This window comes from Xiphias gladius, chromosome 8 (genome assembly GCF_016859285.1).
Source record: "Xiphias gladius isolate SHS-SW01 ecotype Sanya breed wild chromosome 8, ASM1685928v1, whole genome shotgun sequence".
Classification (NCBI taxonomy): Eukaryota; Metazoa; Chordata; class Actinopteri; order Istiophoriformes; family Xiphiidae; genus Xiphias; species Xiphias gladius.
The window spans coordinates 6,004,028-6,017,762 of record NC_053407.1 but is presented as its reverse complement, the minus strand read 5'-3'; the positions used below and the strand labels follow the sequence as shown (position 1 = coordinate 6,017,762).

At 38.8% G+C, this 13,735-nt stretch overlaps 1 protein-coding gene across 3 annotated transcripts; it reads left to right on the top strand.

Moving 5' to 3' along the window:
• Positions 1-2,633: 2,633 nt before the first annotated feature.
• On the top strand, positions 2,634-13,634 carry lcat (lecithin-cholesterol acyltransferase). 3 transcript variants are annotated; one of them, XM_040132065.1, is made up of 8 exons: positions 2,634-2,749; positions 3,363-3,565; positions 6,655-6,811; positions 7,298-7,413; positions 7,702-7,797; positions 10,710-10,934; positions 11,240-11,435; positions 13,224-13,634. In XM_040132065.1, exons 2-8 carry the CDS (start codon positions 3,415-3,417, stop codon positions 13,603-13,605), a joined length of 1,323 nt encoding a protein of 440 aa, XP_039987999.1. In that variant the 5' UTR covers positions 2,634-2,749; positions 3,363-3,414; the 3' UTR covers positions 13,606-13,634. The 3 variants fall into 3 exon arrangements, with proteins under 3 accessions (XP_039987999.1, XP_039987995.1, XP_039987998.1); XM_040132061.1 differs by having other exon boundaries at positions 2,641-2,749; positions 3,341-3,565; XM_040132064.1 differs by having other exon boundaries at positions 2,660-3,565.
• The last annotated feature ends 101 nt before the right edge of the window (positions 13,635-13,735 follow it).

Genomic DNA, 13,735 nt, shown 5'->3' with positions numbered 1-13,735 from the left:
TTACCCTAAATGTATCGTTCACCTTTCAGTCACTTTCCTCTTATCATTCCTTTAACTTCTCATGTGCACAATATTACTTCTAATCCATTCCTTCTCTCCACAGAGCCTGTTTTGCATTCGAATCCACCAATTTATTTCCTTTCAGACTGACAGGAATCAACATAAATCTAACTGGCACACAGTGTTGTTATTTTTCTGGAATGCCTTGGCAACAACTTGGATAAAATATCTTTGAAAACCGAAATAAAATGATCTCAGGCTTCTGAGAAATGAAAGGAGTCAGAGCATATCAAGGCATTTCCTGGCTCTCCAACCCACTGCAGTGCCAGATGCATCACAAGTATCTCTACCAAGTTAACCCCCCGACAATTTAATTAACGCTTAGATACATCTGGAGTTTTGTCTGGATTCTTGAATTGATTGTTACTAACAGAGCTCTCTGTATCTAATGGGAATAGTTATTTGGAGTAGTGTTAATTAGTTGTGTGTTACCAAGTCAACTTTACTCTACTTTCAACAAGTACATTGTTTCAACACATACATTCCATCTATCAGTGGAGATCATGGCTGAAAAATAACTACTACTGGGCTCAATCTAATATTACTTACTTAAATACTTATACTGTATTCTGTATACAAACAGTATACAGTGTTGCCAACTCACCCAAGCCTTAATTTTCCCTCTCTTCCTTTTTCAAAACATCCCCATAAAATGATTTTGTAGGGAAGTATTCTACATGTCCCTGACTGTAGGTCCAGCAGTTACTCATTAACAGTTGTCCTCTTGTGCCATCCCTCTCTCTATAATTTTTTTTTTTAGAATGATAACTAACTAACCTACTGCTACTGTATTAAATGGTTTATTCATGTAAAGGGGTTAGGGTTAGGGTTAGGGTTAGACAGAACAGACAGAACAATTGAAAAACCCCTCTATACATCATGCTAGGGATTTTTTTACTGTTGGTAATAACCTAGGTATGTGTGTGTGTGTGTGTGTGTGTGTGTGTGTGTGTGTGTGTGTGTGTGTGTGTGTGTGTGTATCTGTGTATCTGTGTGTGTGTGTGTGTGCGCGCGTGTGTGGTGTGTGTGCATCTCCACAGTAAAGCAAACAACGGCCATGAATCACAAATGCCCTATGATATTGGTCACATTTCATCATCTACCTGGCATACTCAAAGCAGCCATTATTGACTGAAGACAACGCAATAAGTGACCAGGGGGATGTGGATGTGGGTATAGGGCAAAGTGTCCATGTGGAACTCAGCTATCTAGCATGAAGAAAGAGTAAGAGCACTAAGGACTATATAAAAGAAGGATAATTCAAAAATACGTATGTCCAGATAGTTTCACACCATGTGACAATGTAGGCAGTCTCTTTACAGTACTGGCAGGGGTAACTGATTTCCAAATATAGTGTAGTATTTTTAATCTATTGTATTTTAGAAATGTGTTTATTTAGCCATAATTAGAAGACAAAATAATGCACATAGATGGTATAGCCACTGGGGTGCCTGATTAGCCCACTCTGTGTGACACATAGAGACTGTGATTAATTGATGATTTGACATCAACAATTACATTAACAATATCAATCAACACCTCCGACATGATGTTACATACAGTATGTACTGGTCAGAATGTATGCTTCTGGTCAGTATAAAAATGTTAAAAAAAACTTAGAGTGCATACAGGTATCTGAGCAAAAGACACACAAATTGTTTGTAGTGGAGCGGTAATTTCTCTTACCAAACAAGCATGACTTTAGTGGGTAGTACGAATAAGTGGTTTAATCAGTGAAAAACTTTCATTAAGCAGTAGGAAAATATGCGTGTCCAATAGGCCCATTACTTGGCTAAACATCTGGATTAAATTCCCTCACATTATCATGACAATTGGGGTGTTAGGGGATTTCCAGGTAGAAGATGTATGAGGCAATGACAGTGCCCCACTTAAAGTGCCCAAACATGTACCAAAAGTTGATGCTCTGTGGTAACCTCCCTTGGGTGCGTGTGGCTCAAGGTGCGTGTGACTGAAGCACATATGTGAATAAACTGAGTGTATTATGGTCAGGATGTTGTTATACCCGTTGTCACTCTCAGGTAAAGTAGTAGCTAAGAAATATTTTCATATTTGCAAAGTATTTTCTGTCACCAGCCTCATGAAACAAACAAGACTTTGTGAGACGAACTATTTATAAAATATTGTAATTATGATTGGAGAATTAGTTCAACTGCCGTGCTAATGAAGCCTGTAGCGTTGTCGCTACCATGGTAACAGCAAGGTTTGATGACGTTATAACAAGCTGCCTTCGAGCGGCGTCTCAAATTTTGAATACGAATGGTATTTTGCGCATGTAATGAATTTCTAGGCAGGTTAAATGCATGTACATTTTGGGGTTACAGAGGGTAGAGATCTGATCAATAATTCATGGTTTTAATCGCTACATATAAACATCAATCTTACGCATTATTTCCTTTTAATTCTGGCTATGTGGAGCAATATAAGGTCTGTATATAGGTTTCTGAAACAAGTTGCCAAATGCCAAATAATTTATTATATGTTACAATGATATACAACCTCGCCGATGTTGTTGCTGCAAACTATTAATATTTCCACAAAAAACGTCCTAAAGTACGGCGTTTACGAGAATCTTGAAGGCAGCACAAGTTGACCGGAAAGTTCTCGCTGTCCGGACACTCACAACTGAATTCTGCTGAGTGCGAAGGGAAGTGGAAGCTTTGGCTTTGACGTAAGTTTTCTCATGATACTATTTTACTGCGCAATGTAAATGCAACATTTGTTTTACTGAACTTGAATGGTACAGTGTAGCCTAGCCTACATCATTAATCTTAAGCGAATAATCATTATCGAAATATAATACTTATAACAGCTGGATAGCCTATGCATATTGATTTAAAAAAATGTTATTAAAATGTTTGTTGTTTCTCTATAAAAAAGTTTTTTTTGAGTCAGAACATTTTTATTCTCTTTTCATTGGTCTTTGTCAATTATTTACATTCTGTTGTGTGAATAAATACGAGTGATTTGGAAGAATCAATAGGGCAATGGGTAACCTATACACTTTTTATTTGTCCCTGCCTGTATCTTGCCTGTGTCCGTTTGTCCGCGTGAGCGTGTCGCGTGGGCTGATGAATATTTGATTTATCATTCTCTCTGTAAACCAAGTGTTTCAGAGATTAAAAGAGGTCAAACATGCTAATATGTTATTCACGCTTGTTATCCACTCCTGTTGGCCAGGAGTGAATATAGTTTTACAGTAGATCAGGTGATAAAGCCTAACCTTTCCAATGGTCTGTCCCTACGTATTCTGGCCGGCCAGCCTCTCCCCTCGCCTCCAGCAGCATTCAAACCGAGACAAAGCGCTGTCCAACTGCACAAGTGGTTGAAAGAAACATGGGGTCCACTGTACAACTGTGCTCGGTGCTGCTGGTTGTATTTCTGCTGGGGCTTCATCACTCCTCAGGTTTCTGGATCGTCAACATTGTCTTCCCGCCCAACGCCAAACCCAAAGTACCAAGCAACAGCACTCCACCACTCATTATCGGTAAGTGTAGCTGAAGAATCTTAAAGAAGTGTTGTTGAAGGATCTTAGATGCCATTCAGAAAAAATCTGACTTTTAGGACCGAGGCTTGATTACCAGCTGGGCAAAAGCGGCAGCTAACCAGAAAACCCAGAACTCTATGGGCCCCAAAAGCACCAGGCATAATGTGTGTCACCTGGATTGTACTAATTTAAACGAAAATCTGTTTGGGAATATGCACCACTAAAGTGCAGTACCAACTGACATGATTAGGACTTTAAGGTGGGTTCTCCTTTATTTTCCAATCTTGAGGCCCTGTGTCAAGTTTACAGACCTTGTGTTTTTCAGTGCTGTATTTAGGATACTTGTTGCATATTCCTTAGTTACTTAGTTTTTAATAAAATAATGACACAGCAAGCCTGTTGCCAAGAGGAAGGTAGAAAAAAGCTGCACTCATTGCACAGATAGTGTGGGAAATTAGGGTTTAATAACTGCTCAGCAGCTTATTTTTTTTATCTATTATATGTCCGAATAACTGATTGTGTGTTGATGTCAAGACAGGAGGCCGTGCACTGTACTCTGTACATTTGACCCTGTATTTTACTGTTTTTATCCTGCTTATCTAGGTCATACTTTTTAGGCACTAAGGGCCAAAACATGGTTGAGTCATGCTCTGCACTGGTCGTCAACACCTCAGCTGTAGGAGTTTTACTCTGTCTGGCCCTTTAAAGACCATGAATTTGGCCTTTAACCCATTTTTGGTCAAGACACTATGTTTCTTCTTTGCCCCTTCCTCAATTTTTAACAATATTTCCTCATCTCCTCTAAAATAACATGTCAGTGCATCACTTTTAGGAGCCATAACAGTGAGTGAAAACAGAACCTGTGAGTCCAAACTGTCCCATTGAAATTTGTCAGGATCTTCTACTTTCTATGTATTTGTAATATTTAGGCTGCGTTTTATAATAATAGTGCAGTATCAGTTTCTGTTCTGCAGTATCAGAAGCTCTCTTTGTTATGAAACAGTCTAAAAAGGCATAATACAGCAAGTTGGTTTTTAAAATGTGCGTTGACAAATATTCAAAGAGTGATGCTCTAAAGCCTTGCCACAGCTTTGTTCTCAGAATCTTGGAGTACAGGCTTTGAAATAACTTGACATGATGATGCTTAAAACGTTCATTGACAGGTGAACCAACAAAATACAGAAAAAGCTGCTAAAGACCATGTACTAACACAGTAAGTATTTATATACTAGTCTGTGTGCTTGGTGGTCTTTGTCTCTGTATAGTCAGCATTCTCCTGATCAATCTAGTTGCCTAAGAATATGACTCCTTTGGGCTTAAAAGATCCAGCTCGGCCAATCTTTTCCTGAAGATGTAGCTCAAGGTTTTCTATGTGTATTTCGAATGTGTTATGATCAGGTGGACAGATGTGTTACTCTGAGATCCATATTGGACTCATAAATGTTATAAGTAAGTTTGTATAGACTGTAGAGTGCATAAAGCAGGTTTTTTTTTTTTTGTAAAACGTGTATTAACTACATCAGCCCAGACAAGCACAGATTTCATTCTTTGTCTTGCAATTAGTAGTATAATTTGATGCTGATTTTTTTTATTTTTTTGGAATTTTGCCTATATATGAGAGTCGGCAGTGTACAGAGAAAGGAAACATGGGGAGAGAGAAGGGTATGACCTGCAACAAGAGTACCAAGACGGAATCTAAGGGTAGACGTTGTCTTTATGTGGTATGCGCCTAACTATTTGGCCATCATGATGCCCCAGAAATAGTAGTATAAATTTGAACAATATTACCTTAAATTCCACATATTAGCTCTTCCCAGGGCTTTCAACCTCTCACTAATAGCACTATGCCTGTGACACGGATAGTCCCCTCGATTGTGATATAGTCAGACAAAATAACCTAGATCATTTTCACCTTCATATCCTTCCTCCATATATTACACATACATTAGGTATAATGATTGGTTTTTGGGCAAACCTGGCCATTATTTCACCAATGTTATCATCCACAACAAAAGTTGAGAAATCACTTAGAAATATCTGATGAAACACAGAGAAAATCTGCTGTTTAGTCAAAATAAACAATTTTCAACACATTTTACTTGTTTGTCACACATTCTGCCAGATGTTGTGACAAACAGTTTTTAGCTATAAAGTGTAGTAAACTTATTTAAACCCATATCTTCTGGGTCTTTTCAACAGATAACATGGTGAATATTGGCCAGTAACTTCAGATTCGGTTATGAAATCAAGAAGTGTTATTGTAACTATGTGTAACGTGAAAGGACTTGCTCATAGTGACAAACCCACACTTATCCCACATCTCTGCATTTTTTAGCTCAGTGTTTTGGTTGTCTGGCCAGCAAACTCCACTCTCATCAACCTCATCTCCAGCTACAGCAGGCGGCTGTTTTCAGCAAACACGCTCTATTAAACCCACTGCACACTACCTGCCCAGCTCCAAATGGCAGACAGACAAAGTTATTGACTAAAACTAGAAATTATATTAGACTCGTATTCATCAGTTGTCTGCAAACAAAGTATTTTAAGCAATAACATGGTACTCTATTACCACTACTGACATTGCTACATGTGTTTTGTTTTCATTTCAGTATGGAAGTGTTCTTTTTACTCTTTGGTAACATTTTTGTTAATGAAACTTGTCCACAGAGCAGAATAGGTAGCTTTATGTGGCAATTTTAGGGGCAACGATTATGCTAATGATCACATCTCACGCACCTCCTCATGAACAGTTGGTTTTCATCAAAATGAAACGAACAATTTACAAAAAGTTTCTGCAGTTAAGAGAGTTTGGTGAATTCAACTTCCAATACTTGTACGATCAAACCACAGAAAAAAGTAAGAGAGATTTAGGAGAAGAATGCAAAAATGTTTTTGAATGAGGCCCATGTCCTTAACGTCCTCCTAATCCATTAATCATCTTGTGACCCCTCAGATTCATCTTGTGACCCTTTGGAGGGGTTGGGACCCCCGCGTTGGAAGCCAATGACCTACAGTGTACTTAACCTTTCTGTGCTAACTTGCAAAGTGATTCACTGATGTGATGTGCATGTGTGCGTTTGTGTGTCCAGTACCAGGGAACTTGGGGAACCGTCTGGAAGCTAAAATAGACAAGCCCACCCTGGTCCACTGGATGTGCTACAAGAAAACTGAACACTGGTTCCCCTTGTGGATTGACCTCAACATTTTCATGCCTATTGGTGTAGACTGCTGGATTGATAACATTAGGTAACACTGATTGATCTTTAATGTCTATCCTCTATCTGCATTACGCCTCACCTTAAAGCAAATTGATGACACCATTTTCCCTTTGCTCTACATTTTTGCCTTACTACAGATGACAGCAGATGTTGCTAAATATTTGGAAAATATTTCCTGATCCTTGGTCAGAAGTTGAAGACATAACATTTTTATTCCATTTTCTCCCTGCTGTAATTTGAATAAAAAATCCTTATTATAGTCATATTTACATTTTCTCTTTCTGTTCATGATTACCTTTTAGATCTCAGTATTACTGTACATAATGAGGGGCCTAGGATTTCGTTACTCTGCTGCCTTAAATCTCACAGTCTGGTCTAAGCGGACAATACCAGAAAGAACAATTATACTGGGGAGACCAACATATTTTTGTTCTTTTTCAGATATTGTTAGAGTCACATTAGAGAATGTTTTTGCCCTAGTAGATTAAGATGAATGTCCATGTGCGTGCCTCAGACTTGTTTACAACCAGACGACTCGGCGGTCATCCAACTCACCAGGGGTGCAGGTGCGAGTGCCAGGATTTGGGCAGACCTATCCCATTGAGTTTCTTGACTATAACAAACTGGCTGGTGAGAGAAATACTACTGTAATGGTGGATTGGGGGATTGGGATTTTTGGATTCTGTCATATTTTCATGAATTTCCTTTTTGAATGACACAGAAATGTCAAAGGTTTCATGAATGCAATGATACATAGGAATTTGTCCAACATACTGTATAGGTCTGCGCTAAATCCTACACTACCTATCTTAATTAAATATCTTACATGAACTTTGTTTCTCAGATGCTTATTACCAAGTAAAGGTGATTTATACTTAGACATCTGGTATTGATTGAGTCTGCTGTTGTTTTTTGCAGGTTATTTTTACACTATGGTGCAACATCTGGTCAATGTTGGCTATACCCGCAATGAGACAGTCCGAGGAGCACCGTATGATTGGAGATTAGCTCCTAGTAAGTAATATAAATACAGTGGCAAAAAATATGTGAACCCTTTGGAATGACATGGTTTTCTGTATTATTTGGTCAATATATGTGATCTAATCTTCATTTGACTCACAAGTATAGACAAACACATTGTGCTGAAGCTAATAACACACAAACAATGATAATCTTACGTGTCTTTATGGAACAGACCCATTAAACCTTCAAAGTGCTGGTGGGAAAAGTAAGTGAACCCTTGGATTTAATAACTAGTTGAGCCGCCTTTAGCAGCAATAACCTAAAACAGTTGCTTTTGATAGTTAGTTGCTTTTGATCAGAGCCGCACAACGTTCAGGAGGAATTTTGGCTCAATCTTCTGTAACAGAACTGCTTCAGTTCACCTCTGAGGACACTCCAAAGAATTTCTATTGAGTTCAGTTCTGGGCTCTGACTGGGCCACTCCAAAAGGCGGATTTTCTTAATTTGAAGTCATTCTGTAGTAGATTTACTTTGATTTTTAGGGTCATCGTCCTTTTGCGTCAGCCAACTTCTTCTGAGCTTCAGCTGGTGGACAGCTGCCCTGACGTTATCCTGAAAGATACGTTAATAAACTTGGGAATTCATTTTCTTCATTTTCCCCTCTATGATGACAAACTGTCCGGACCTAGAGGCAGCATAACAGCCCCAACTCATGATGCTCCCTCCACTGTATTTCATCGCTGGGATGATGTTTTCACGTTGGTATGCAGTGCCCTTTTTCCTCTAGACGTAGAGCTACATGTTCTTCCTAAACACAGTCCACAGAACATTTTCCCAGTACTGTTGTGGATTGTTAAGTTGCTCTTTGGCAAACTTCAGGTGTGCATTGATGTCCCCATAGACTCCATGTAACCATGCACCATGATTTGTGTATGGTAGACTCATGAACACAGTTGTTAACCAGCTCCAATGATTCCTTTAAGCCTTAAGCTGTTACTCTGAGTTTCTTTTTTATCTCATTGGGCATTCTGCATTGTACTTTTGGAGTCATTTTAGCTGGGCGCCCACTTATAGGGAGAGTTGCCACAGAACTAAATCATCTCCATTTATAGACACTTTGTTTCACTATGGACTGATGAATATCTGAACTCTTTGAGATGACTTTGCAACCCTTTCAAGCTTTATACAATTCTTGATTGTAAGTCTTCTGAGTTCTCTTTTTTATAAGGCATGGTTCACATCAGCAGATTCTTCTTCTAAACAGCAAACTCAAAATGTACGAGTGTTTTTTATAAGTCAAAGTAGCTCTAACCCATACCTCCAATCTGGTTTCATTGACTGGACTCCAGGTTTGATAACTCCTGGCTCCAGTTAACTTTTGTTGATGTCATGAGCCCATACTTATTACACATACAATTATTTGTATGTTATTGATTAAAATAGATTGTTTTTGTTAATAATTGTAACTTAGGTAATGGGTTCACTTACACACAAAGGGTTCACTAATTTTTTTCCCCACTGTATACATGCACCCTCATATACACTCACACTATAACTGGTTGATTAAAATAACTTTGTACAGCATATCTATCACATTGTCATAACACACACCAGTGTAATTTTTTTATCTAGAGAGACTATGTAAATAAAAGGGTTTGGCACTTTGCACGTGGTGGCTTTGAAGAATAAAAAGTACATCAGTAGCGAAAAGGAGCCTGCATACCAATTCAGCTTGTCCTTTTTAAATAATAATATCCTGTGTAGGTGATACCCCCCCCCCCCCCCCATTCTCTATTATTGTATTGATGTGAGAAACAACAGAATTAGATCTGATGAGAAAACAAAAATATACAGTATGGTACTCATAAAGCTCCACTAGTAAATTTTTTTAACATAAAATTTGTACCATTTGTTTGTTTGTTTGTTTTTGGCCACTGGGAGACAGTGGAAAAAGCTGTGAATGCAACACTAAGATACTGTATTATAACCTTATGAAGTTATTATGGCGAACATATAAGCAAACAGTTTCTTATTCACAAATCCAGTAAACACAGAGCAATATTATTATTAATTTCGATTCACGTTTCTGTTCACCTGATTAAAATTCACTTTCATATCATCGCCCTATCCTAGTATTATAAATATAACAATATTGATTCCTGCAGCTTGCAATGGAAATTGAAATGACTACACATAATGGAAAAAGGATTGCCTGTAGTGAGAAACCCACACAAAGTTATCAACTGACTCAATTTTTTAGCCTCTCTTAGCTCATTGTTTTGTTTTAATGGCAGGAAGACAAAGTAACTAGCTGATAACTAAAGTCAATTATCTAGCAGCTAAAGACAACAATATTTTTTTCTCAGGACTTGGTGGACACCAAAATAAAGCTAAAAGGAAGGTGAATATTTGACTTACAGCCAGGCATTCAGTTGGCCACCTCATGACTCCAAATAATTAAAAATGTTGCTTTTTGTCTTCTGAATGCATAAATAGGAAGCCATTTGCTTGCATGTTTGCCACACAGTAATAATAAGGTGTTAGTATGTCAGAACTGTGGGGTTGTCAGCTTGTTCTGGAGTTCTTCTAACAACATGTGGCCAAAAGAAATTAATAAAGCTTTAAAGAACAAAACTGATTCAGTCAGGTCAAACTCCTGCTGAAGATGATAAGGAGGAGGAGGATCATGATTATGCATTACGTGAACTGGATCGCCACGCCTAGCGGACACACATACACACACACACACACACACACACACACACACACACACACACACACACACACACACACACACACACACAGACAGACAGGGAGATAGACAAACTTGAAATGAACATGAAACACTAAGAAGGGGAAAACAGAGGGAAAACATAGAGAATGAGGGGAAGGCACAGCCTAATTTTAACAATTGAAGTTCCTGCCTTTAGCTTGCAACCCTCCCTTCATTCCTCTTCCAACAGATGAGAATGCAGAGTATTTCACAAAGCTGCAGGATCTGGTTGAGGATATGTACGAACAGTACCAGCATCCTGTTTACCTGCTGGGACACAGCATGGGCTGCCACTACGTCCTCTACTTTCTCAACCACCAGCCTCAGGCCTGGAAGGACAAGTACATCAAGGGCTTCATTTCCCTGGGAGCTCCATGGGGGGGTGCTGTTAAACCACTTAGAGTCCTGGCATCGGGTAATGCAAAGTATTTAGAGTAGAATACATTAAAATAGAAGAGGCTGCGTAATGGATCTTTACGTGAAACTGTAAATATAACAAAAAAGTATTCCCATACACCTTCATATTTTTTGTTATGTTTATGACTAAGAGTATCAAAAACTTTGCAGAGCAGTGTTAACTTTGTGGAACATTAAAACAACCACCTGATCTGATTGAGTATTTCATATTTGATCCAACTAATCAAGCATGTTCTGTACATTCTTGCAGCACATATTTGCAACTGTAACTCTCTTATATTTCTCACTTCTTGTTCATTGCAGGTGAAAATGATGGCATTCCGATGATTTCCAACATCAAGATCCGTGAGGAGCAGAGGATGACAACAACTAATCCTTGGATGCTGCCATCTGAGGAAGCCTGGCCAAAGGATCACGTGTTCATCTCCACACCGACCTTTAACTACACCAACCAGGACTACCAGCGCTTCTTCAGAGACATCGGTTTTGAGGACGGCTGGTAGCTAACAGCTTTAATGTTATTACACAGCCTTGATCAACAAAAGCTGTGCTATTACCCACCTTAAATTTTCGATGTATCATATTCATGAATCAATCTAACTGTCTTAAATTCTTTCTAAGTTTTAATTTTTTGCAGAATAGTGACTATGTAGTAGCAGTGGTCATTTGGGAGCAGATAAGTGTGCAGTCTCTACATTATGTGTCCTTCCACCATGACAGATACAGTACAGGACAGTTTCATTGTGGTTGCATCTGTGTCGACACATTATTTTGAGAAATAGCAGTTAATGACTGAAACTGTTTAATCCCCCATGTGGAGAATTTTTATATGTTTAGAGCATCTTTAAAGTTATTTTGACCGATAACATTTTTGTTTGTTGAAAATTTTGAGAATCTGGAGGTGTCTTATTTGGGAGTTGCTAAAGTCAGAAATGTTCAAATCCGACATTTGGGGCTTAAACCTAAAATAACCTCCAATTTTTTGGCCGCTTGGGGGCAGCAGAAACAAGCTGTTAACATGAACCTAACATATTATTATTACTTTTTAAGTTGATATTGCTAACTTATTAGCACATGGTTTCCTATTTACACATTTCGCAGGTGCAGAGCAGCATTAGCATTCATTCAGAGTTTTCATTTTGGTCATTTGACATTCTAGGTCCAGTATTCAATCTTCTTTTTAGCTCCATTGTTGGTGTTCACCAACTCCTGAGGGAAATATGTGGCTCTTTAGCTGCTAAATTCTCCAATTAACTTACTGTTTCTGTCTACTTTATAATGCTGTAAGGGTGGAGCACAGGCTTTTAGAGCTTTTTTCTCTCAAAACAACTGCTTGCTGCGGCCCAAAAACAACACATAAGTGCAAACCAGAGTGAACGAAAACAGTAAAGTTGTGGGCTGGAAAAACAAAATATTGGGTTTCGCTCATTGCTTTGGTTTTCCAGCCTGAAACTGGAAAAAAAAAGTCTGCGACACCAGGCTGCTTTCCAGTCTGGTGTTAACTTACCCTCTAAAACAGATTTTTTTTAATGTGAACCTATTCAGTGGCACCATTTACATCTTTTATTAATCTGTATCTGGATACATTAAAGGGGAACTGCACCGATTTTACATATCAGTCCATTTAAAAGTCTTGGGTAGTACCACTGCATATGTGAAAAAAATTGTATAAAACCATTTGTGGAAAGCTGCATGAAATCTGATAAATGACTGCAAGTGATGTCACTTGAGTTGGCGTTGGTTGAAGCTGAAAGCTACAGGTTTGAAAATGAAAAAACTGGGAATCTGGAGTTAGAGGGAAGTGAGATTACCAGTCCTCTATACCCTGCCCATCATCTCTGCTTGAGGCTAGCAGTTCGAGGCTACTTAAGCAGCCAATAGCATGATACATCCAAATCTGTACAGCTGAGGGAATTGAGTCGAGTTGGGCTGTGGGTATTGCGGGTGCTAGGTTTTGACTAGGAAGAGGAATGTGTGGGATAAAAAAGACAATATGTGTGGTTTTGTTGCATTGATCTCTTTTGTTTTAAACTGTCCATTGTGAGTCTAACACTGTTATAAGAGTGCCATTTGGTGGAGTACTCTTTTAAGATGTCTAAAAAGTTCCATAAGAGCTAAGGGGAACTGAAAAGTTCAGGTGATAATTCTCTGAGGGTTCATCGCTACGAACGACCCCTGTAACAAGTAGTCATGTTATCTATTATTAATATAAAAATATTGATTATAACTGCTTTAAAGTTTTGGGCCATTCCATTTAATAAACCTCTTGTCCTCTTGTTGGTTCTAGGTACATGTGGGAGGATACCAGGAACCTCACTGGTGATCTCCACCCACCTGGTGTTGAGGTGTGGTGTATGTATGGCGTGGGGCTTCCCACTCCTATAACCTACATTTACGACGAGGAGTTTCCCAATGTGGACCCAGTGGATTTTGTTTACGCCGATGGGGACGACACAGTGGACAGCTTTAGCATGAGTCTTTGCAAACGTTGGATGGGGCAGCAGGAGAAGCCTGTCCATGTTACAGAATACCGAGGTCTGACCCACCTTGATATAGTGTTCCATGAGAAGGTGCTCAACCAAATCCAGCATATCCTGGAGGGCAAATCGGATACACCTCAAGAGGTTGATGTCAGATCAGGAGCTAAATCACAAAAAAACAGCGTTTAAGAGGTTAAAAACAAAATAAAATTGGAATGCGGGATTTTTACATAGTTGACTTTTGAGTCTGTTCGGGTGTCAAAAAACACATTCCAGATATCTCTGACATTTATTAACACCCCCGTCTTGGCCCAAGTAA

Coding starts and splice junctions, on each gene's coding strand:
- lcat (XM_040132065.1), top strand. CDS start 3,415: ATGGGGTCCACTGTACAACTGTGCTCGGTGCTGCTGGTTGTATTTCTG. Junction 7,798..10,709: donor TGATTGGAGATTAGCTCCTA/GTAAGTAATATA, acceptor CTCTTCCAACAG/ATGAGAATGCAGAGTATTTC. Junction 11,436..13,223: donor ATCGGTTTTGAGGACGGCTG/GTAGCTAACAGC, acceptor TGTTGGTTCTAG/GTACATGTGGGAGGATACCA.